At 45.8% G+C, this 22,479-nt stretch overlaps 1 protein-coding gene across 11 annotated transcripts; it reads right to left on the reverse strand.

The window, feature by feature from the left end:
* Positions 1 to 4,092: 4,092 nt before the first annotated feature.
* LOC107318389 (uncharacterized) lies at positions 4,093 to 21,052 on the reverse strand. 11 transcript variants are annotated; one of them, XM_085513483.1, is made up of 4 exons: positions 15,700 to 15,926; positions 8,812 to 8,928; positions 8,496 to 8,657; positions 4,093 to 4,329 (listed from the first exon to the last, which is right to left on the reverse strand). In XM_085513483.1, the coding sequence occupies exons 1-4, from the start codon at positions 15,788 to 15,790 to the stop codon at positions 4,244 to 4,246; spliced, it is 456 nt and encodes a 151-aa protein (XP_085369609.1). In that variant the 5' UTR covers positions 15,791 to 15,926; the 3' UTR covers positions 4,093 to 4,243. The 11 variants fall into 11 exon arrangements, 8 of the variants coding, with proteins under 8 accessions (XP_085369609.1, XP_085369614.1, XP_085369613.1 ...); XM_085513487.1 differs by having other exon boundaries at positions 4,211 to 4,329; positions 8,496 to 8,633; XM_085513482.1 differs by lacking the exon at positions 4,093 to 4,329 and adding an exon at positions 6,837 to 7,169.
* Positions 21,053 to 22,479: the final 1,427 nt, after the last annotated feature.

A 22,479-nucleotide genomic window follows, 5' to 3' on the forward strand; every position in this document is an offset into this window, starting at 1 on the left:
GCTGCATGCCGGGACGGCACCACGCCCACACACGCTCGCCGCGATGACGTCACGCGCCGCCCGGGCGTTCGTTCCGGGGGGGGATGGGCTGCGGGCGGCGCCCCCTGGCGGAGCGGAGGAGCGTGTGCGGCTGCGCCGCCATGTAACGCGGCACCGAGTGAGGAGTGAGCGGGAGGAGACTGCGGGTGTGTCACATGGACGGTGTACGGCATGGCCTGAGCCGTGCCTCCATTGGCACCACGCGTCACGGTCCGTGTCCTTGCAGATAACGAACCCCACATTCTCAGCATCCCCCATCCCCACACCATCCCCACACCATCCCCGCACCATCCCGCACCATCCCGCCCCGCCTCCTGTCACAGCCCCGAGCCCCGGCTGCCCTCCTGCTCAGTGTGGCACTGCCTCGCAGCTCCATGGCAGCCCCCGGCTCTCCCTGTCTGTGCCTATGATGTGCCAGCACCGTTTTCCTCCCTGCTGAGCGCTGTGCCTTCTGCCTGCCTGCCTTTGTGTAGCTGTGAGCCTCATCCTCCACTCTGTTCCTCTTTGTACTTGATCATCCCTTATTATTTCCTGCCTTCATATCCTTCCAAACCCGCCTTCTAGAATCTCTTTGTTCTGCATGTTAGCAGACGATGGGCTCACAGCGCTGTATCCCTTTTCCTCCTCGCTGATTTTCAATTCCTATCTGAGCTCCATTTCCAATTCTTGGCTCTCCTTTCACTCCCAGTGATGTGTTCTGCCGGGCAGCGCCTTCTGGAGCAGCTTCCCCAGGTACCCGCTGCAGAATAAAGCACATCCTTTATCTGCTGTTCGCTGCCATCTGTTTCCCTTCCTCCACCCTCTGAGTCTGCGTTCTTAGGATTCATCTTTCCTATTCAACCCCGACTTTGAAGAGGAAACAGACAATTCCCCAAACTTCCCCAACCAATTCCTCCCAAACTCCCTCCAACACACATTCCTTTGTTTTCTGCACTTTCTCCACAGTACGATTTCATATACACCAACATTAGAAAGGAAAAGTCATGCACAAAGTACGATATACTTAAACATTCGTAATATCATCTCAATACCAAATCACAGCGTTTAAATGTTGATTTTCAGTGTAAGAAATGTGTTATGTCCACAAGAGTGTATTTTTGGCATGCGACGTGTTAGACCTTAACCCAGCCATTAGTGTAGGAACAGTTACTCGCTGCTCTGCAAGTCAACCAGGTACCATTTGATACAGGAAAGGAACTCTCTATTGGAGGAGTCCATTCTGTAAACTGTATGAATGTTCTAATGTAACCTGAGGTGTAATGAGGAACGGGCAATTTGGGTGACATTTTGCATAATCTGGCAAAGGAGAAAAGGGAGATTAGTAGGGGGCAAAACAGGCAAGGGATGGGGAACAAAATGAGCGAGATAAACTGATTGACTAACAAAACAGAGAGGTTCTGAAAAGCCAAACATAAAAATTGCTACAACCCACGTCCAGGTTGGCCAAGATACACACAGCAGCTTTGGCAGCATTACATCGATAATATTTTTGCAAGGTGGAATTATTGCTGAACAGTATTTTAGTATATTGGGCACAAACATACCGATGTTTTTATTAAGTGTCAAGCATATATTTGTTCCTCTTTTGCCTGCAAGAAAAACATCTGCTGCTGTTCATTAAAAGAAATTCCCACGTGATTTCTATTTGAGTTTATGTGAGTGTCAACTATGATATTTTCTGTGTGTATGTGCCATGATCCTGCTGTGCTGAGATCTGCCAGGGGTGGGTTTAGCAAGTGGTGGGGAGGGCAGTGCAGCGTGGGTCAGTGTCCCTGTGCTGGATTACAGGTCTGTGTAGTGCTCCACGGTCTGATTCCACTTCTACTGTGGAACATCTCAATGAGACCGTCACTTCAGCAGCAATGAGAAGGCTAATGATACATAATATAATATAGTATAGTATAATATAATATAATACATTACGATATAGTATAATATAATATACATGGGAGGCTGCAGGTGAATTTACATGTGTTGCCATTTAAGTGTCATGTACCTGTCACGCAAAAGGCACAGATCTTTCACATGACTCAGCAATGCTTTCTTAGACAACAGAGACCAAAAATCAAGTTCCTCTGCCATAGAGTCAGAGGCCACACAGACATTCGCACTCTCAGATCTGTGCGTGAGTGTATGAAAAGAAATAAGCACATTCATAGGGGTACATGTAAAGTCAGAATTTTGAAGATCCCCAGTGCTAACACTGAGATACAATACTGTTATGAGAAAGCCGTAGGAATTACCAGAGGGAGTCAGACAGTTTATTGGTATACGGAGTTGATGGGTTCACATTTCTTAGCCCTTAATAACAGTGGGTAATTATTGCTGAAGATTGCTGGGGCAGCAGTGTGACCTAACAGGGCATTTGCACTAGTAATGAAGGACTGGTTTTGTCGCAGTCACAGTAGGAAAAGTTCAGGGGACCCATTTTTTAACCTCAGCCTTACACCTGGGCTGGTGTTTTCCTGCAGTACGACCTTTAGTATTCTAAGGGTGCACTCCATTTCTCACAGCTTCTTATCAAGATTCTGAGTTAGCATCTCAAATTCAAAAACATCAGAAAATCCTTTATTTCAGTGTAAACTGTGTGTTTTACAGTTCATTAAGCCAGTAACATTAGGCTGCAAGACTTACTTCCAAATTCTTGCTTTCAGAACTCATCTTAATTACCACAAACAATCCCAGACTGTGCTGAGATGCAATTGTAATTTGGATTTCATTGTAATTTGGATTTCAACTCCTTTTGAATTTCACCTGCAATACTTTGACTGCAAGAGCTGGAAGACAAATTCCAGGTTACAGTCTGCTGGAGGGAAGAAGGGCGTAGGGAAGGGCAAGTGAGTTACTTGAATAAGTAAGTAGGATTTTTGCATTTATAAAAGCCACTAACTATCAAGAGAACCAGTGAACAGTAGTTGCAGTATTTGGCTTCAGGCTCTTCTTAAAGTCTTAAATGGAAATTTCCTTTTCCTGACCCTAACAAAATTATTCTTTTTTTGTCCTTGCAGTGTTCATTGTCTTCTCCATAGAAAATAGCAGGCACTAAATACAACAACTAATACAACAAAAAAAGTCTGGCCAACTACAGAGAGCAGATGGAAGCCTTTACACACGTGGAAACACATTTCAATTGCAAATGGAAACACATCAATGTTATGAAATCTCATCAGTTGTTAGCGCAACCCTGACTCCTTTCAACTCCATCACAAAACCAGTGAATGCCAATGAGAGCTGTGTTTTACTTAAATAAATCATGTCAAAAAGTGGCATGAATATTTGCACAGATTAGCAGCCAGGTACGTTTACTTTTTCCATCCTGCCTGGTGCTGCACGTGACGTGCTGGCAGGCGGGGAGCAGCCAGGGGAAGGACTTTTCCTCTGTTCAGTTCACTGTGCCAAAGAGCACCGCACACACCTACAGCGTTGTGTAAATCATTGAGGCAAATTATAGCGTAATCTGGAACAGTTGCCTGAAAAGTGCTGTTTCATGGGACAGTCTGGGGTTGTTTGTTAATAGGAAGTTAACTATGGGCTGTGAAAGCCCCTGTGAGGTTTTCCTCTGTTTGATTTAGCTGCTCTCATTTACATTGTTCTCAGCCTTGCTTTTTGCTGTGTTTTGAATAATTTGTGGTTTTGAGGTAGAAAGTCGAAGTCAAACCTGATCAGCAAATCCAGTTTGGAACTGCAACGTGCTGTTGATGCTAAAAACCATCTATTTTGAAGTGATTATGAAGCAATTCCCATGCACTGGGACACTTTCAGGGAAGGCAACATCTGTTTCTCGGTTGTTTCTTCTGTATTCCTGTTTTTACCCACTCCTAAGACAACTCTGTCCCTCAGGATCTTTGGTAATAAGCAACTATAAATACATGGACAAGCAACCAAGTATTTCAGAACATCTCTGTCATACATGACACACTCAAAATCCAGGACTGAAATTAAACTGCTCGTTGTTCCAAAGTTTCCCAGGAAGGGGAATGTGGCACTGCACCCACTCAGCATGTAGAGGTGAACATCCCATCATCCCAAATCTCCTTCTGTTGTAACTTACAAAATCTATAGAGGTATTCCTATGACCAGCTGAGGCTGCAATCCTTTCCTCTCTTGCTCTTTATTGTCTGACCTGATAATGGTAGAAACTTTCTTCTCAAGATTTCATGACCAATCTTGATGGTTGTAAATGGAGTAGAGCTGGTTTTGGTATTTAGTTTAAAAGACAGTAACTAAATCCTGGCCTTGTGATAAATAAATTGAGATGGTGTGTCTTTCTCCGTCTGAACATGAAACAGTCTGTAAACAATGGATATTTAGTTAACACGTGGTAATGTAATGAAATTTAAAGAAACAGAAAACTTTTTCCATTTGATGTATAAGTAGATTACAGCATTTTCAGCATTCCAGTCTAACAACAAAGGGGAATCTGGATCAGGTTCCATTTAACCTAATTAAAAGTGCAACGTGAATGGTTTTCTGGAGTTCAGCAGCATATTCCCTCCTACATTTCTAATTCATTTTGAGTAAAGACGGATGTCAGTAGTGGCAAAAATGGACATCTCTTTGATAAATTCTGTATGCCTTTCTAATCTTTCTATCTGGCAAGAATGTATCTATTATCTCTCGTTAACAGCACAAATAATGGCTGGGCATTGTTTTTTTTTTTTTCATTAACACTGGATGTTATCTAAGAAAATGTACAGAGGTTCCAAAGAGCCAGTCAGGGACTTTAAATAACCCACACAGTCATAGAACAGTTGGCAGCACTGAGTTCCTACAGTGCATGTCTGCATGTCATACCTGTAGCACAGGAGTAAGGAGTTCCACGTGGAGTAGAAAGATTTTCTAAGGTGAGAGGGCCGTTACAGTGGACATTAAAGCAGTTGCAACTCTGCAATAATAAAAGCAGACAGCCTATTTAAACCAGCTCCCCAGGAAGTCCTGGTTGCTTGGTGTGCTGGTATCTGTGCTCTGGATCTCAAGCTGAGCCAATACTTGGGGTTGAAATATGGGAGATACGCAGGTTCAAAGGTGAACCAGTGTGTGTGTGCCCCTCACATTTCGCTTAAATACACACAATGCCTTTTCTTCCCCTTTTTCTTTGGTAAGCACACATTCAAGAGCAAAGATTAGGGCTAGATAAATAAAGGTGTGTGGGAACTTCTACATATTTAGGTTCTGAGTAATTTTTGACAGATGTATTGCTGCTGTGTCATATGGGACACTGATAAGCCACAATTGGTTTCCTGGCCCTTTTTTTTTCTCTTTCCCACAAACATGTTACACAAAATTCACATTCTGCACCAACTGAAACTTTTTACAAAAGTCAGAATACCTTTTCTGTACCGGATAGTGGATGGATGGATTATATGACCCTGTAATCATAGAATCATTTGAGTTGGAAGAGACACTTAAACATCATCTAGTTCAACTCCCCTGCAGTGAATGAGGTCACCCACAGCTCCATCAGGTGCCCTGACCTTGGCCATCTGCAGGGATGGGGTACCCACTCCCCTCTGGGCAACCTGTGCCAGTGCCCCGCCACCCATATTATAAAAACTTCTTCCTCATATCCAATCTAAATCTGCCCTTTTTCAGTCTAAAGCCATTTCCCCTTGTCCTGTCACAACAGATCCTGTTAATGAGTCTGTCCCCTTTTTCTGGAGCATGACTGCCAGAGAGTCCTGCATCTACTTATGAAGTCAGGTTTACACGGAATATCACATAATAACCGAAGCCAGTCTCTCAGGCATTTACCAGAGCAGAGCAGAAGGAGATGGGAACACAGCATAGTAACACTCTGTTCTGCAATCAATCTCCCCAGACAGCATGCTGATTCAAATAATAACGAAAAGTTCTAATGATTAAAGAGATCAGAATCTGATACCACATCTGGGTGTGTGCAACGAGGAGAGATGAGCATTCTATGGTTTTTCCCACAGATGACACAGAACCTGAATTACAAGCTCACATCACATCTCTTACAAAGTGTAAACTTGCAGCCACTTATCCTCAGCCTCCTCCATGTTGTGTTGCAAAGAGAAATTTCCAGAATATCTTGGAAGGATGGACATTAATGATGTGTTAGAATTATAAGCTTATTTTCAAAGGTTCTAAAACAAGAAGAAGAGAACAATCGAGCAGTGTTTTCCTCCATATTTATATTTATAAGAGTTTTTTAATAATTTAACATAGCGCCTTGTAGGTGCAGAAAAAAAACACCAGAGGCAAAGAAATTTGGTGTCAATGGTAATTCCAAATCCACTGAATATAGCTCAAATCTTCTTTGCTCTTAATTGGATTGATATCCATCTGGAACAACAGCACTATTATGTGGAAATCATAAGGAGACTGTACATTCTGACTGCAAAACTTGCTTTTGGTAACGCAAAGGACCTGAGAAGTCCCCAGCAGATAACTACAAAAACTACAGAATGTGCATAATTGGTTGCTTCAGTTTCCTTTACATTTTTCCTCATGAGTTTACTTAACCATACGCCAAATACCCACCAAGGATTTGATAACCTCCAAAAAGGCCTAAGAAAGGAAACATCATAAAATGTCATGGCTGTGTATTTGTATTTTATTCCCTTCAATGGCTTCCTGAAGCTCACAAGCTCTGCCAAAACCCACACTTCTATATGCACAGAGCATCAGTTCTGCATAAATATCATCCTCCTTGTTTTGAATTTGTATGAGCTTTTGCAGACTGAATTTCAGTCCCCGAAGTGCCATGACAGTGCCATCATTCTCTCTTCTTTGAAGTATCTGAAGTTCTCTTTTAGTCATATAAAAGTTTCTTAAAAAAGCCCTGAAGAGTGAATTAATGCCTCCTTCAGTGCACCGATTTGCTGCAGCAGCGAATGGCAGTAAGAAGTGGTTCGGGCCTTTGTGTCCAGTGGATTACGAGCAGTGCCAGGAATAGGGAAATGTTTTCTCATCTTTGTATGGCTACTAATTCATTTAATGGCATCAAGCAAATTTCTTAATCTCATTACATCATAGTAACTCCATTTTTGAAATAAGGTTGATGAATATCCAGCATTGTTCATCATTTTGAGATCTGCAGCTATAGAATAACAACGTAGGCAGATTGGGGATGACAGATGATCCAAATGGAGTTTTGTGATACTGGCCTAAGGAAAAAATGTATGTTGCCAGGATAACATACACAATACCAAAGCAGTTGCTAAATAAGCAATGTGGATTATGAAATAACTAATACTTAATTAAAAATGGTGTTAAGATTTATGAAGTCCACCAAAAGATCTCTCTAGAGATTTCCTCAGCTTCTCGTCTGGATAGCATTTTAAATTTATCATCACCATAATTATTTTCACGGTTCCAATTTCCAGAGCCCTATTCAGGATGTATGTATTGAAAACAATAACCATATTATCTATGTAGATCTTCAGAAACTGGCTTCTTCATGATGGTGACTCAGCATGTGGTTATTTTGGGGGTCTTAGGGCTTGGCAATAAATGTAAAAAAGTTGCTTATCGTGCAGCTGTCTTAGCTGAGTACTCATTGGTTTGGCTTTTCATTGTGCTCGTAGAACATCATTTCATTAGAGCTTTTTGTCATGACATGAGACTCACTGCATTCATGGATAAGGCTTATTCACAGGAGTGTGACTTACGGGGCTGGGCCCAAAGCTAGCCAAGACATGGGGAATATGTAGCTTTGGAAAGAAGCAGGACACTATCAGCAAGCATGGAAAGTAGGTCCTAAACATAGAACCAGTGGCAGTCTATTTGAAGACAATCCTTCTGCATTGAAACATGATCTGGATTGATGTCAGGGGAATATTTGCTATTCACTGACATCAACTCACAGCTGGTATTCTTGAGGATCAGGAGTTTTTGCATTAAACTGCAGGAGAATGGACGCATTCCTATTTCCAGGCAGTCAAACACTGCAGCTGGGGCCCATTTTGCACGCCCTCTTGTCTGCTGCCACTCCTGCCCCCAGCAGACCCATACAGTACAGTGGATGCCTTGCAGGTGTGTATGGGAAATTGGTAATCACAGCCTGAACCTCTGATTAATCAGCTGAGGCAAGTGCTGGGTCTCTTTAACCTGGCATGTGTTTATAAAACACACCTTTGTTTTTTGCATGGAGGTGTACTGCCAAAATTGTCAAGTAACATCTAAGAAAACACAAAACCCGTTAGAATGATATTCATTTTATGTACATGTACTTACACCTTACTCCTTAAACCATACCAAATGTATAAGCCTTAGGGATACCTAGTGGACTTTTCATCCAAAGTTCAATTATTTTCAATTCAACTGATGAACTGAGTGTACTGACATCAAGGTCACAGGGCGTGTTGGTTGGATGGCTAAAATTCTTCAGAAAGGGGTTTGTGTATTTATAAGGATAACAGTAATATTCAGAGTGACATCAGGAGGGTAATAAAAATAATCAAAAGAGTTTAGTGAAGGAATTAATACGTTACCACATAGGATAACAAATGAGGAGCTGGAAAATGCGATTCCTCTGTGGGGTTTTGTATAGCTGCCTTCCACTGTGCTGCTCCCATCTCCCTCTGTGGTCCCTAGGACTGCACACCTCTTTTCCAACTGGGCAGCAGACACTGCAGAAATGTGGTCACAAAGCTCTGATAAATAAGGCATGGTTTTACAAAGGAGCATGAATGATCGTGGTAAAAGTGCAGTGCAGAGCAGAGATTTAGGGACGTTTGGGTGGTGCGTGCTATGAGCTCGGCTGTTTCATGCTGTGGAAAAACCAGAGTGACTGTGCTGCATTCTTACCTGCAGGTTGCTTGTGCCTGCCTGCTCCCGGCTGCTTGTTTTCCAACAGTGCAGACAAGCCCACGGTCCCGTCCTGCCCGGCGCAGCAGCAGCGTGTCGTCAGGCCTTGTGGTAACTCTGCAATGTGGAGAAACTGGCATGAGGGTGAGATCATGCTGGTTGTGTTTTCTGACCTGCAGGAATGTAACCTCAATGACCTCATGCATACGCAGAGCTTGGCAGATGCTCGTATTTGTTCCACTTGGGAATGGAGCATTGCGCTTCACCTTTACAATGCCTCACACAGTGCAGGTGTTGGCAGTGAGCGGTCTTATGAGACACCACCATTGCGCCAGGAGTAAAAGCTCCTCAGGTGAGCTGACCATGGCCCAAGGGATGGCCCAAGGGTGGCCAATGGCCCTCATTCCCTGCTTAGGGCCATGAGAATGTGTGCATCTATGTATGAGCAGTATGTGGCTGAATGAGCTGTCCATACATAGCAATTGCTACTGCAACCTAGAACAGTTTGAAGCTGGCGTTAACTTCTACTCATACATCCTTTCTGCTACAGAACTGGGTGTTCAGGAAGCATCAGCTGGCCCTGAAAGGCAGAAGTAGCTCAGCTTGTGTAAGTGCAGTTGTCTGTAAGCTCAGCTTGTGTAAGTGCAGTTGCCTGCAGTGCAGTAGCACAGAGCAGGGTGCTGAGATTCCTGCATGCTCCAAGGAAACCTTCAGCAGAACATAGGGTAGGCACATTCAGGTGCGGAATCTTTGACAGTAAACACCAGCACTGTGTGAGAAGATTAAGTCTCCCTAGTCATCCTATTAATTAACATAATTCATCATATTAATTCCAATACCTAATGTCCCACCAAGAATGTGACAGGGAGAGCTCCCTGCTGCTGGTGTGCAGAGGGTGCTGCGGGCGGCACGAAGCCAGGAGCTGCATGGGAAGGTCACTCATGCTGTACGACTTTTGCACGAGCGAGCCGTGGTGGCTCCATGCCTGGGCTGCTGAACAGGAGGGCTGTGCACCCCCAGCAGCCAAGCAGCACTGTGCTCCACTCAGGCTCTGACTCAGCGCAGGCAGCAGTGTGCTGACACTGTGCTGACACTGTGCACCCCCCCATGTCTGAACTTATTCCAGTTTAAACAGTATCTTGCTCTGGATTTTCTTTACATCAGTTTCCTCCCTCCGGTGAGGCTGGGTAAAAAGCTTCCCCAGCAAACAAGCAAACAGAAAGTGTAAACACATCGTGTTTAAATAGAAATCTTTCACTGGCATTATTTCAGCCACAGTAAATAAAATAACCTGTTACAGAAAAACAAACTTCATAAAAGCATTTGGGTGCAGCTCGAGGGAAGAAAAGGTTTTTTCTGCTCCAATGGCTCTTGTGTGTTTCCATAAGAACCACTTCACCGACCCAGTTCTGTCTGCAGTGACTGAGAAATGTGGGGAGCAGAGCAGAGGTAGCTCACGGTTTAAGGAGAAACTCCAGTGAGGATAATTCAGAATGGGCACAGCACGGTGAGGCTCGTCCATTACAGCTGTGGATTATTATCTCACTCTGAACCAGACTCTTAAACCAAAACATTACATTTTCCAATGCCTTTGAAACACAAGGAAGCACATACTGAAAATACAGTGAGAAAACGCTGCGAGGTCAGAACATTTGTGTGCTGTGGATTCACGAGGGATACTTCTGTACCTCTACAGAATATCCTTGTGCTGTGCTGTGAACTATTGGAGCTGACTTTGAGCTCAGTAGCCATACAAGAAGTCTGGTGGTGCAGATCTGTACTGGGCTGTAGCAGTGAGAAAAAAAACTGTTCTCTGTTCCCATGTTTGACATTTTTGGTGCCTTCTAGCAATGTGGAATATCCTGACAAACAAAGGTTATTTTGAATGGTTACTGTGGAAAGCAGTCAGTGAAAATATGGCCAGAGAAGATTAAACCATGTAAAATAAACAAAACCTGAGCATTTCTGAACTACTTTCGTGAGACCCGATCATTTCCCCTTCATCACATTTATTTCAAAGAATTCATAGATCCATTATATAAATTAGTATATGTAGCAAAATTCAGAAATAGGTGACTTGCAAAAATAACCTTTCTCCTTTAAGAATGAATAGCTGAGGGTTCTTATACCACATCATATATTCACATGAGCAGAGTTATTGACTCCAGTAAGGACAGCTCTGGGACCAGAGGGATGCAAAATCAGGTCCCAGTTTTGTTTGCTTATTCAAGCACAGATCCTTCTTAGAAGAGGAAGAAAAAGACTCTGTATTCCTGCAAAACTTGTGGCATGGCGCTCTGTGCCCATGACAAGGGCAGGGCTCTAACAGGCCCAGGGCTGACCAGTGCGAAGAGGGGGAACGAGCCCTCCTGCTTAGAAAGGGAGGCAAAGAATCTGGGGGCAAACAAAAAGGTTTGGTCGTGTTCCCACTGCAGTTACTTGAGATGCATAACATTGAATTAGCTGGGAAACATGGCAGAAACAAATCAAGTCTGACAAAAATGATCCGGGTTTGCACAAAATGTTATCACAACAGTTCCCTGAGTTACAAGAAGGGTGACGTCCCCTGCATGGAAACACAGACTGCACAGCTGTGAGCTCTAACAAGCCGTGGTGCTGCTGTTCCGAATTAGCCAGGTCAATAATCGGTGTTGTCACTGCTAGAAATGACTGCCTGGCCCAGCTTTTGGTGCAGCTGGTTTGCTTTGCAATGACACATTTCCAGAGGTAGAAAAAGAAATAGAATCACATCTTGAAATCTCACTCTGGAAATCTCACCGTGCAGAGGCCAAGTCCTCAGTCTCCCATTATGGCCAACTACCAGAGGGTGACATCACAATGATGGCAGCCACCTGCAAAAGCTCATCAGTCCTTTCACTGACAGCGGGTCTGGCAACAGAGGTTCCTCTGTGGTCTGTTCCTCTGGTGAGCACTCCACTGTTCAGCACAGCTCCCTTTAGCCAAGTCCTGTGCCATTCCATGCCACACACAGCAGCACATACCGGATGGTGCTTACATCCAACCACACCAACACTCCTGGTGTTACTGTCAGCTCACAGTTAGACACTGTGTTACCACGCCGTGTTCCCATGTTCCTGTTTTGTAATGGAGAGCAGCAGGTCAGTACGCTTTGCGGCTGCTGCATTATGCTGGAGGAGGTTTTGATCAGAGAAGGTCACCCTGGGCTGGAGCCCCTGAGAGATCTTTACTTTGTGGCAGGAATGACTGTGAAAACCCCTATGGCACAGCCTGGGGATCCCTTGTTTCAGGAAGAAGCTGCAGAGCTCTGGGGAGCAGCCCGTGCCTGCCTTCTAAGCATTACTGAGAGGTGTGCTCAGGTGCTTGTGGTAAACGCAGCAGAGAGCACTAACAGCTCTAGGAGGTCAGAGGGGCAGGCAGGGAGCAGAGCTCTGTTCTAGCTCAGCTTGAAGTGACTTGTGTCGCTGCTCACGTGCAAGGGCAGAGAGCACGCACTACCTGCAGCAGAGCTGAGTGTTCAGCCAGAGGTAAGCACATTCTTTGCAGCAAAGAGAAAGCAAGAAAGTGAAAAGGGCCAGAACTGGTCCGTATTTTGTTGGTTATTGGTCTCCACCTCATGTTTTCATTGGTCCATCTTCCCTGCCAGTGAGTTCATACATCCTCAGCTGATCAGCTCTCTCACATAGTTACATTCAGACCCACAGGATTTGATGCAGCTCACATCGGGTCTCCCCGCACACACACTTTGCTGAGTGAGCTCCTCCCGTGAGGCTGCTGAGATTCTGGGGGCTGTGAGCCTATAGAAAAAAGTAGGTGGGTCTGGTTTCCCTAGTCATCATGTTTAGTGTTACACATGCCACAGTGATGAAGCACTGCAAATCATGAGTCTGCTTGCATTCACTGATAAACCGGTCGTGCAAAAGGCTCTTTGGAGCAGGAATTCAGCAGACGGCATTTTACATCTGTCAGAAGTAATTCCAGGGTGTGGAGTGACTCGTTGGGAACTGCATGAATAATCACGGCTTCATTTTCAGTAAGTCAAAGACATGAACTTGTGGTTGGCACATCAGTGGGGAGCACGTTCCCATATTAGGGACTGCATTCTGGGGACTGCTGCTAGCAAAAATACCTGAAGGATGGATTGCTTTGTAATGAAAACAGCCCAGGCACTTTTGAAGTTCAGTTTTGTGTACGTTGATACAGTACGGACACAAGACTGCAAAGCTCAGTGTAGGAAACAAAAAGCAAAAAACCTTGCACTGGTGTGCAGTCAGAAAAGTTCCTGCTGTAATCAGAGATCTGTCAAAGGTGTGTCAGTCTCCTCAGTCAAAACAGCGTTACAGTGAATTAGGAAGAGAAGCCCACAGCCTCAAAGCAGGCACAGATTGTGATCTGTCCTGGAGAAAAGCCATCTCCCACCACTAGATCATCCCCCAAACCCTTCTCTTCCTTCTGAAAGGGTTGCAGGGTACCTGCCGTGCACATTTACCAGCGCTCCTTCAGTGCCACCGCACCTTTGGTCAGACACGGGAGGGCTGCCCGGGGAGTGGTACAGTCACTGTCCCTGCAGGTGCTGGGGGAGAGTTCAGCTGAGGTGCTGAGGGACACATTCAGTGGGGAAGCACTGGTGGTGAGGGATGGTGGGATGGGTGAGCTTGGAGGTCTTTTCCAACCTTGGTGATTCCACGGTTCTATGATCTTCACTGATTATTTACTCGGCTTTGTCACTTTGTGGATTTTTATTTAGTTATTATAATCAGGCTCCCCAAATATATGCATTATCTGCCATGATTCTCCTCTCTACTGACCTGCAGATCCATGTGTCAGGAAGGTGACCGGAAGGAAGCAAGGATGACCAGTGGGCTGCCTTGTCCCACCAGAGCTCAGGTACATCCCTACCATACAAATACATCAAGTCCTTTTTGAGGTATCACTTCTTAGATCTTTTCCAGAACAGAATATTATTTTAATTACAATGTAAATGCTTTGTCATTGGTTAATTATTCTGTTTAATGAACAGAATAAACTGTTTTGAAAAGCAACTAATGCCAGGTAAACCATAAAAATAAAGGACTAAACTAAAAAGTAAAACACTAAATAAGAGACTAGAACAGAAGAAGGAGAAAATAAATCATCCTGAGCTGTATGTTTTACTATTAGTCAAGGACTGGGATCTTTCCCTTGCTCCAGTGAGAAGCAAACAGATTTGTGTTTCAAGGTAGTGACAGATTAACAATTTCCTTTGCCCTTGACCAAGGCCAGCCAGTCGCCAGCCAGTACTGGTTCCCACTTGTATGAAAATAAGAGGCTTGAGATTTTTTTCTCTAGGCTACAAATGAAGTGCCGGCGGGAGTTACGCAGCTCTGAGGTTTGGATTTGCCATTCTGCACAAGGAAAGCGAGAAGTGCGAAAGGGGAAATAACTTTCTGGACAGCCTGTGTGTGCCCAGGTCCAGCCCCAGAGCACGGTGAGGTGCCGTGGCCTCAGGCGTTGTTCCATCCAATCTGCCCAGGACTGTCTTGAAGATAGAGCTGTCTGCCAGAGAAACTTTGGGAGCTTGAAACATGAACACCAACTGGAAACTGGAGGCAGTTAACACAGGAGATGGTAGAAAAATCTTTATAAACAGAGAAAAGAAAGAGTGGAAGAAAGCTGCGGTTGCAGATCTGAGCTAAAAATGCATTAAGGGAAGAACATTAGCTTATGTTACATGTGTAGTAAGGTCCAGAGGTTTTACAGATCGGACACTTCCAGCATATTATTTTCTTTAAATGAGTTGTAAGATACTTAAATTACTGTGCAGGGGATGGGATAATGTACCCTCAAGCTGCTCTTGGAAGAACAGGATCACCTGGCTTTTGAGACTGTGGTGTAAGCCCATCATTCCTGTAACCCAGAAGCACTCTGTAGGACTGCTTGGTGCCACAGGAGCAAAAAAGACGGCAAACGTGAGCTCCAAGAGTGCAGCTACATGGACAGGGCATGTCTTGGAGCTGAGCAAGGAATGCAGATGAGTGTGCTGGAAAGGTGTGGCAGGAATGTGTCAGCTGTTAACTATCGTGCTGAAGAAATTCTGCTGATACTGAGGTGAAGGAGTCCAGGAATGGGAGAGAAACCCTTGTCTTATATGAATGAAGGATTGCAGCTGGTGCGGGATATTTGGATGAAAATGCTGCTCAGCAGAGGTTCTGAATCTCACATAGTAACAAAAAACAAGGGTCCACCTTGTTATTTTAATTTTCAAAGGCTTTACAGTGCTCTGCACAGTGATGTTTTCTTTTGTTTGAGACTTTGCTAGACAGGCTGCTTCACAGCTCTTTCCAACATCAACATCATGACACCTCTCAGAAACTGGCCTTGTCACTACTAATGAGAGAGGAAAGGCAGAAAAATCAGACGTTTGATTTTCCGTAACGGAAACTGATACGATAGAGGAGATACGATGGCCAAAATGGGATAGATCAAGACCACTGACCGGTATTCATAAAGTGTGAAAAGCTGAAGTTCTCCAACACGTAAAGTATGGAATCTGCTAAATTCCAAGTCAAAGCTCTGCCAGGATCTGAGCCCTCCTTTTGCTTTCTGCCCTGTTACTTTCTTGTGAGTCTCTGTTTCCCCATTTGATGTGAGTTTCAGCTGTGGAATGCCAAAGGGACATACACAATACATGCACTACCTGCTCTACCTGCCCGCACTGCCAAGCTGCAAAGAATGACTCCAAAGCACAGGGAGTCAATGCTGGACCAAAACTGCTTCCCCAAAAACGGTTTAGTGACAATCACCGAATGTGCCTCACTGACCTTCTGATTTCCTATCGCTTGTCCCATGTTGCATGAAGTGCTACAGCACACTCCTGCGAAGACAGTCACAGTGCCACAGGAAACACCAGCTGCAATCAGTGTCTCCTACCTGGGAACAGAACGCTCCCTGGCCATGGGACGAAGCACTCGCTGAAGTGGTCTGCCCTCACGCCTGGCAGCTGTCTCACCGAGACACCCATATGCTTCTCCCATGACCAGAAGGAGCGACAGCCTTCACAGCTGGCACGTGAGCAGCTGTGGGCTCAGTGAGCAGAGCATGACTGTGTGTGCTGCCAGCAAGCACGCTCTGCTGTGCTAGGAGAGTCACGCTGCCCCCACCCCACTGACCCTTCCAGGACTTTCCATCTCATAGCACAAGCTATGGAATTTCTGGTTTGTTTGGTTGTTTTCTGCAAAGTAACTAATGCAGCCAGGATCTTTGGTTCCGTAAAAGCGCAGCCAGACTGAGCTACTGAAAGGAGGCATCTTCAGTGGTGGAACTCAGGGCTTTATTAATTTATCTGTTCTGTCACTAACACAATGTGCTGGTGTGGAAGGATTGAATACATGGTGCCAACAGCTGCTAAGGGACTCATCAGTCCCAGCAGGACCCAAAGTCATCGTCAGCAACTGCCCTGCCCTGCAAAGCATGGTGAGAAATGGGCACGTTGGGTGAAGGGGAAGAACAGGGTAAGCTATGGTGTAAAGTAGCAAGGGCTTTTTGCTGGAAACACAACGTACGTGCCAAATATTACCCTTGACTGGTGGTTGTGAAAGCTAAAAGTGCCATCTTGTCCGCAACAAGAGGCCACCTCTGAATCATATCCTTCAGTGAATACGTCAGGAAGAAATGCAACAGGGGTTACCATGTGTGTGTGTGTGCTAGTAATTAAGTTTCCTGGGAAGAAATGAGAGGTCCAGAGATGTGTTAGAGGCACATTATTCACTCTTCACATGGATGAAAGGTTGAATGGTCAAACTCCTCAGAAAGCAGCTGTAACACAACAGAAGCAGAATGCCAGTCACTACATCACAGCAGCTTTGCATATCCCTCCCCAAGAGGAAAGAAAACAAAACTCATCCCAGTGATTATCTGCTGAGTTCCCAGCTTTTTCAAGATGAACAGATCTGTGCCAGCTGAGAAGAATGAAGCCGATCTTGTATGTGAACAGCACTGTACTACCACAGTGAACCTGTAATTCTGCACGCATGTTCAGTAACAGCTTGTGCATCCTGTGCTACTGAATTCTTCCACGCTGACTCATATTTAAATCTAATTGTTGCAAGAAAGGAAGAACAAGCCTACTCAGCTAAAACGATTACAGGAGGAAGAGAGAAATCAGTTTAGGAAATATGAATCACTTGAATTATTTTACAGAATTCCTGAACGAGGAAGCTGGGGCTCAAAGCTCATACAAAAGATCTGTTCATTGCTGGAAACAAGCCGAGTCCCGCAGCTCCTAAGTGGGCGCCTAACCACAAAACTTCCTGTCTTCATCTAAGTCAAGATGCTTGCTCATCATTTCTTGAAAAGATGCTATCCTAATCTTTTTTCTTCACTTTATATTTCATGCGTCGATGCAGCTTACAGGGCGAGAAGGAAATGAACTAACAACCCAACCACGTATATTAGCAGAGCCCAGAGTTAGTTTTCTATTGCAGCTGAAGTTACAGGAGAACAGTTTCCTGGTGGGATCTAACATACTTAGTGGTCACAAAGTCATTTACACTGCTTTGGTGCAAAAGGGGTTTGTAGTGACTAGTGTAGGACTGGCTGCAAACAGCCTTATCAAGTACAGAGATCAAGAAGCTTTTTTTAGTGTATGGGAATAAAGTGCTGATTTACATCTGACTGTAAATTAAATTGAGACGAGTGATGCTGAAACCATTCTGCCTGACTCTTGGATGCTGCTTACCCTTGAGGGAAAATGCTAAGCTGGACCTCCAACAGCTCCTGGATCAGAACAGCCACAGCCCAGTGCTTTAAAGGCAATTAGCACTTACTGCAGTATATTGCAATAGCAAGAGCTGACTATGAAGAAATGCAAAAGGACCAAGAAAAGCTGAGTAACAGAGCAATACAACAGCTTCTGTGTGGGGAGTCCATGCCAGGTGGGACCTCTCAGCCAGGGCAGAAAGGGGTGGAGTGGGGAGAGGATCACCAAAGCCTGCTAAGGGTAAGTGCTGCAGAGAGTGTGGGGAAGGCTGCCTAGAGAGAATCAAGGATCCTGAAAGCCAGGTTCAGAGCAAATCAGAGGAGCCCATTCCTCATACAGCAGTTCTAGCCCTGCTGGACACAGAAGTTTCCCAGGGGCTCAAGGGTAGAATGAACGAGGATGTGAAAAACAGACAGTGAGAATCACCAAGCAGGCTCATCTAGCTCATCAAAATAACCTGAACTGAAAATATTAAAGGCAGAGAGATTACTTGGGGAGATCTGAAGATGTATATGCCCTTATATTACCGTGCTGTAGGTATCTGCCTGCAGCCAGGTTAGGAAAATGAACTCTGGACTCACAGGAGCTTGGTTTGATGCAGCATGGTCATACGGGCAAGACAAATCTCTTACATGCAGGCGAAGATTTTACTTTTTTACTCTTTCTACCATGGGTTGTTTTTTTCTAATTTTGTGTTGCTATTTCCCCGATAATTGTTGCCCCTTACAGAAAAGTCTGGACAAGTATTTCAAAAACAGTCCTCAAAGAGGGATGTGGCATTGGTTGTGGATATTTAGAGCCACCGCTCTGAGAGATCACGAACACTCACAGATGTGAGAGCCTCTGTCAACAAGAAGAGAGACAGATCTGCTTTCATACTCTGACTGCACTGTCACTGGCCTCTACTCTCAGGAATAGCAGCAAAAAAGATGTTCTGCTAAATGGTATACTGGGGTAATGACTGTGTTAGCACATGGGGCTCGCTGCTGCATGTCCACTCAATGTCATTCTGTTTTGGCAATCGACGTGTTTTTCATTATAGCTTTATGAAGTTATAATTAGAGATCCAGCTGCCCTCTAATGGCACTGATTTTAGCTGATGACAGCCACACAGTTCTCCTGCATGGTGCAATGTTATACAAAGCTCCATTGAAAGCATCCGCAGCATATGAAGAAAGCAACAATATTTTAGGTATTAATAATTGTTTCTTTATACATCACCTTGGAAATCCACTGATTGCTATTCAAGCACAAAATTGATTGTTTGGAAGTTACTTTCCTTGCCCTGGCTTTCAGAGATCCCAGGTAACTGGAACCACAACCCAGAATACCTGAAACTACAGATGGTTGACATATCCATTCCCAAGAAACAGAGCTGGGAGTTCCTACAGCTTTTTCATGCATTTATGAGCACTGCTGCATTACAGGCACCCACACACAGGCTCAGACCCGAGGTGGCCAGGACACATTGCTCACCGGCATCCATCACGTCTCTTCATTCCTCTCCCATACTCACATCCCTGCTGCTTGCTCCTCCTGTGGGGTTTCGCAAAGCGCCTGCAGTATTCCCTATCCCACAGACCATCAAAACCCAGCCTGCCTTGCCCCACGCTTCGCTGGGTGCCAGCTAACAGAGGTCTTCACTGAGTTTTTGACTCAGGGCTGGTTGTCCCTAAGTTCCCTGCAAAACAGCTTTAAGTCCTCCATGCCATGCCAGAATCTAGAAGTGACCCAGGCACAATCCCCAGCCCTGTGCTTCTCTAAGACCATTAACTGCTACCTGCAAACCGAGGCTGAAGTTAGAGATAACTGGAACGATACCAGTGGGGAGCAATGAGGAGAAGTGCTGAGAGAGGAAATTTGAGGAGGAAGCAGCTCTTTGTGGTGGGTGAGGAGGGCCACGGCACTGGCACATCCTGTCGGAAGGAGGAAGCAGCAGAGCCCGTGTACAGCCATGGGGTGGGCAGGCAGCATTCAGACATTTCTCTGGATGCTTAAAAAGCCACAGGGTTAATTCAAGGTTAATTCAGAAAAGCACAAGCTTATTTCTGGACCTACTCTACTTTCCTGTCCTAACAAGCAATAATTACACACCGACTTTATACATAGCTGTGAATTTGAAGTCAGAGACCTGGCAGAGGGGTGAGGCTGCAGGGCTGTACAGGGCTGGGTGCTGCAGGGCAGGGTGTGGAGCAGCGCTGCCTTTATCTCAGCTGTCACCATGAACTTTTCAACTCTCACAGATGCTGAACAGTCTCAGCACCATCCCCTCTATCACCGGCTGTCTCAAACAGTTGGGCAGCCTTTGAAGGAGGCGTGGTGAGCAAGCTAAGCACGCGGGCCAAGCCTGCTCTGTGCCCACAGTTTGGGTTTAGGCATCACATCCCGCTGTGCCCCTGCACTGGCCCTCAGGATCCTGCTAGAGCTCAGGGAAGGGAGTGCAGGCAGTTGAGCCCTGTTGCTGGTCCCAGCCTGTGCTTAAGGTGGGGAGAAGCTCCAGCTGGGCACAGAAAACATGCCTGGGTGCTCAGGCCTCATGCAGCCATATGTCCTCACGCAGCCATGTGGCCCTGCTGTACATGTGTGCTCCCAGGGCCTGGGCTGAGCCAGCAGCCTGGAGCAGGACAGGGCTGTCCCTACAAGCCCCTGGGGTTCAGCCAGTGCACAGAGTGAGGCCATGCTCCTGCAGGCACAGGTTGCCAAGCAGACATTCATTGTATTTGCAAAAAAACATTAAATAAAATAAGCCACTGGGTTTCTCCATCCCTCCCCTCATGGGCCTCACCACTTCTGCATCGTTCCGTCAATGTGGTATTTAATGCCTATATTTAAAGCCCCGCAGTCACCTCAGCAGTGCCCTGCAGACTGACTGAGCATTATGTGGTCACCCTGCAACACCACAGGAGCCCCAGCCGTGCACTCCACCACTACAAAGCCCCTGTACAATGCTGCTTTTTATATCTTGCGCTGAGCTGAGTGCTGGAGCAGGCACAGCTATTGGCGTCTGGTGTCTGCTCAGCTTTATTTTGAGGTGTTTAAACTTAACAAACTGGCTTTTTTTAGGCCCATATGCACAGATCAGGTGGTCACCTGTGGCAAGATGTTTATTCTCAGACTCTAGGCAATGCCAGGGAACAGCCTTCTCCAAACATCGCTGGAGCTATTTAAGTAGCTGCTCACAGTTACCCCTCGGTTCAACACCAAACACCACAGTCTTGTTCATTGAGCAACAGCTCCTGGAGACACAAGGGTGAAAAGCCATCGGCAGCTGGCTCTCAACTTACCCATGGGATTTCAGGGTTCTGCTGTAAATGAGTGTTTACTTTCAAAGAGCTGTAGGCCCAGTATAGTTTACCACTGCATCAACCTTGAAACTAGCAGATTTACCTGGCAGTTTGGCTAATGTACCTTAGTATCCTTTGCTTCCTGACTGCATTGCAGGCTGTTGAAAGGCAGAGAAAAAACAGGTTCTTGGAGGGATGAGCATCCAGCTGTGGCACAGCAGACCCTCAAGACTGGTGAATGTGCTCAGGACCAGTGGCAGCTTCCTAGAAGAGGACAGATGCAAAAGCATTAGCACAGGGGAGCAGCGAAGCCTGAAAGTTTGGATGGCATCAACAGAGAGGACAACTTTCATATGTCTGATGGCCACGTTCCTTTCCTTGGCACTTCTCCTCACCTCAACTACCGCATCTTTCTTCCACACCCCCCATTCCACCTTCCTCCCCCTTGGTGCTGCTCCTCACCTCCCTCCCTCACCTCTCACACAGCCCCTGCCCATGGCTGCCGCTCTGACTCGCCCAGCCCATGGTCCTGCAGGCCACCTTCACCTGCCTCAACCTTGCACCCCATAAGCTGGGTGTGGGCCAGGCTCTTCACATTGCAGTCACCCTGAGCAACCTGGAGCAGCAGGAGGGGCAGACCCACGTTGTGGATTCACCATCACTGTTGCTGCAGCATTGAAGAGAGCACAGATACTTCACACAGGTAAAGCTCAAAGCAGAAAAGACAAGGGACGCTTAATGGTGACAGCTTCCTGAGTTCCATTGCAGACTGTACTCCCTGCCTCATCTGCAAGTTGTCTGAATGGGGTTTAGATGGGGAGGCTCTTCTGCTTTGGTACTTCCTCCCCCCAGATAATTTCATCTCTGGGAGGCCACTGTACTGAATGGATTATAAACTTAATTTATCTGCAGGGCTCAGCAGGAGCAGCTCTGCATCTCAGGTCCCACACTGGTTTGAGTGACATTGTCCTGGGTTTATGCAAGCGTCAGGTGAACAGGACTGTCCCAAGCTCAGCCCCAGTGGGTGCAGAGCGATCGTGTTACCTGCAGTACGAGCCCCATTTGGGAGCAGGGCAGTTCTCTCTGCAGTGATGTTATCTTTGTTCCTGGTTTCTGGAAGTTGAGCAGCTCACATGTGCTGTTCGCAGATGGCATGAGACACACATGGAATTTGCACCCACAACATTTCTCCCATTCTTCCTTCCAGAATGAAGAAGTGAAAATTCAAGCTAAAAGCATGCACTGATTGCAGCCCCACAGTCAGTGCCACCAAAAAAAAAGCAGGTTCGAGTACAAACCTCTCCAACATTTCAGTCTCTGCCACAGTTACTGCTCAGCACAAACCCCGTCAGTCAGAAATGCAGGGAGTGCGTTTCTGTCAGACCCTGCTCCTCGGTGCCCTTATGTCAGCTCCTTTAGGATCAGCTGTGAACAAGCAGCATGAATTACAGGACACATCTCCCCACTCAGCTGAGGCGTCCACCTGTGGCCCATAAGTATTCACTGCAGGCTTGACAGAACGCGGCAAACTTTGCACCCACCAAGAGGAAGGAACGTGTGGGTTTAAGTTCCAGGCAATAGATGGGCAGGAAGGCACGATCCAGGAGCACGGATCTGTGCTCATCTGTACCGATAAATCCCACTGCACCCCAAACTGAGCTGCTGGGA

This window comes from Coturnix japonica, chromosome 12, assembly GCF_054131305.1.
Source record: "Coturnix japonica strain WE chromosome 12, WE-NBRP24, whole genome shotgun sequence".
Lineage (NCBI taxonomy): Eukaryota > Metazoa > Chordata > Aves > Galliformes > Phasianidae > Coturnix > Coturnix japonica.

What these genes read in the sequence shown, in the direction of transcription:
- LOC107318389 (XM_085513482.1), bottom strand. Translation starts at nt 15,790, where the DNA reads ATGGGTGTCTCGGTGAGACAGCTGCCAGGCGTGAGGGCAGACCACTTC. An exon ending in AGGGAGCGTTCTGTTCCCAG is followed by an intron (nt 8,929 to 15,699) that starts GTAGGAGACACT and finishes TCCACATTGCAG; the next exon opens with AGTTACCACAAGGCCTGACG. An exon ending in CAGGCACAAGCAACCTGCAG is followed by an intron (nt 8,658 to 8,811) that starts GTAAGAATGCAG and finishes CTTATTTATCAG; the next exon opens with AGCTTTGTGACCACATTTCT.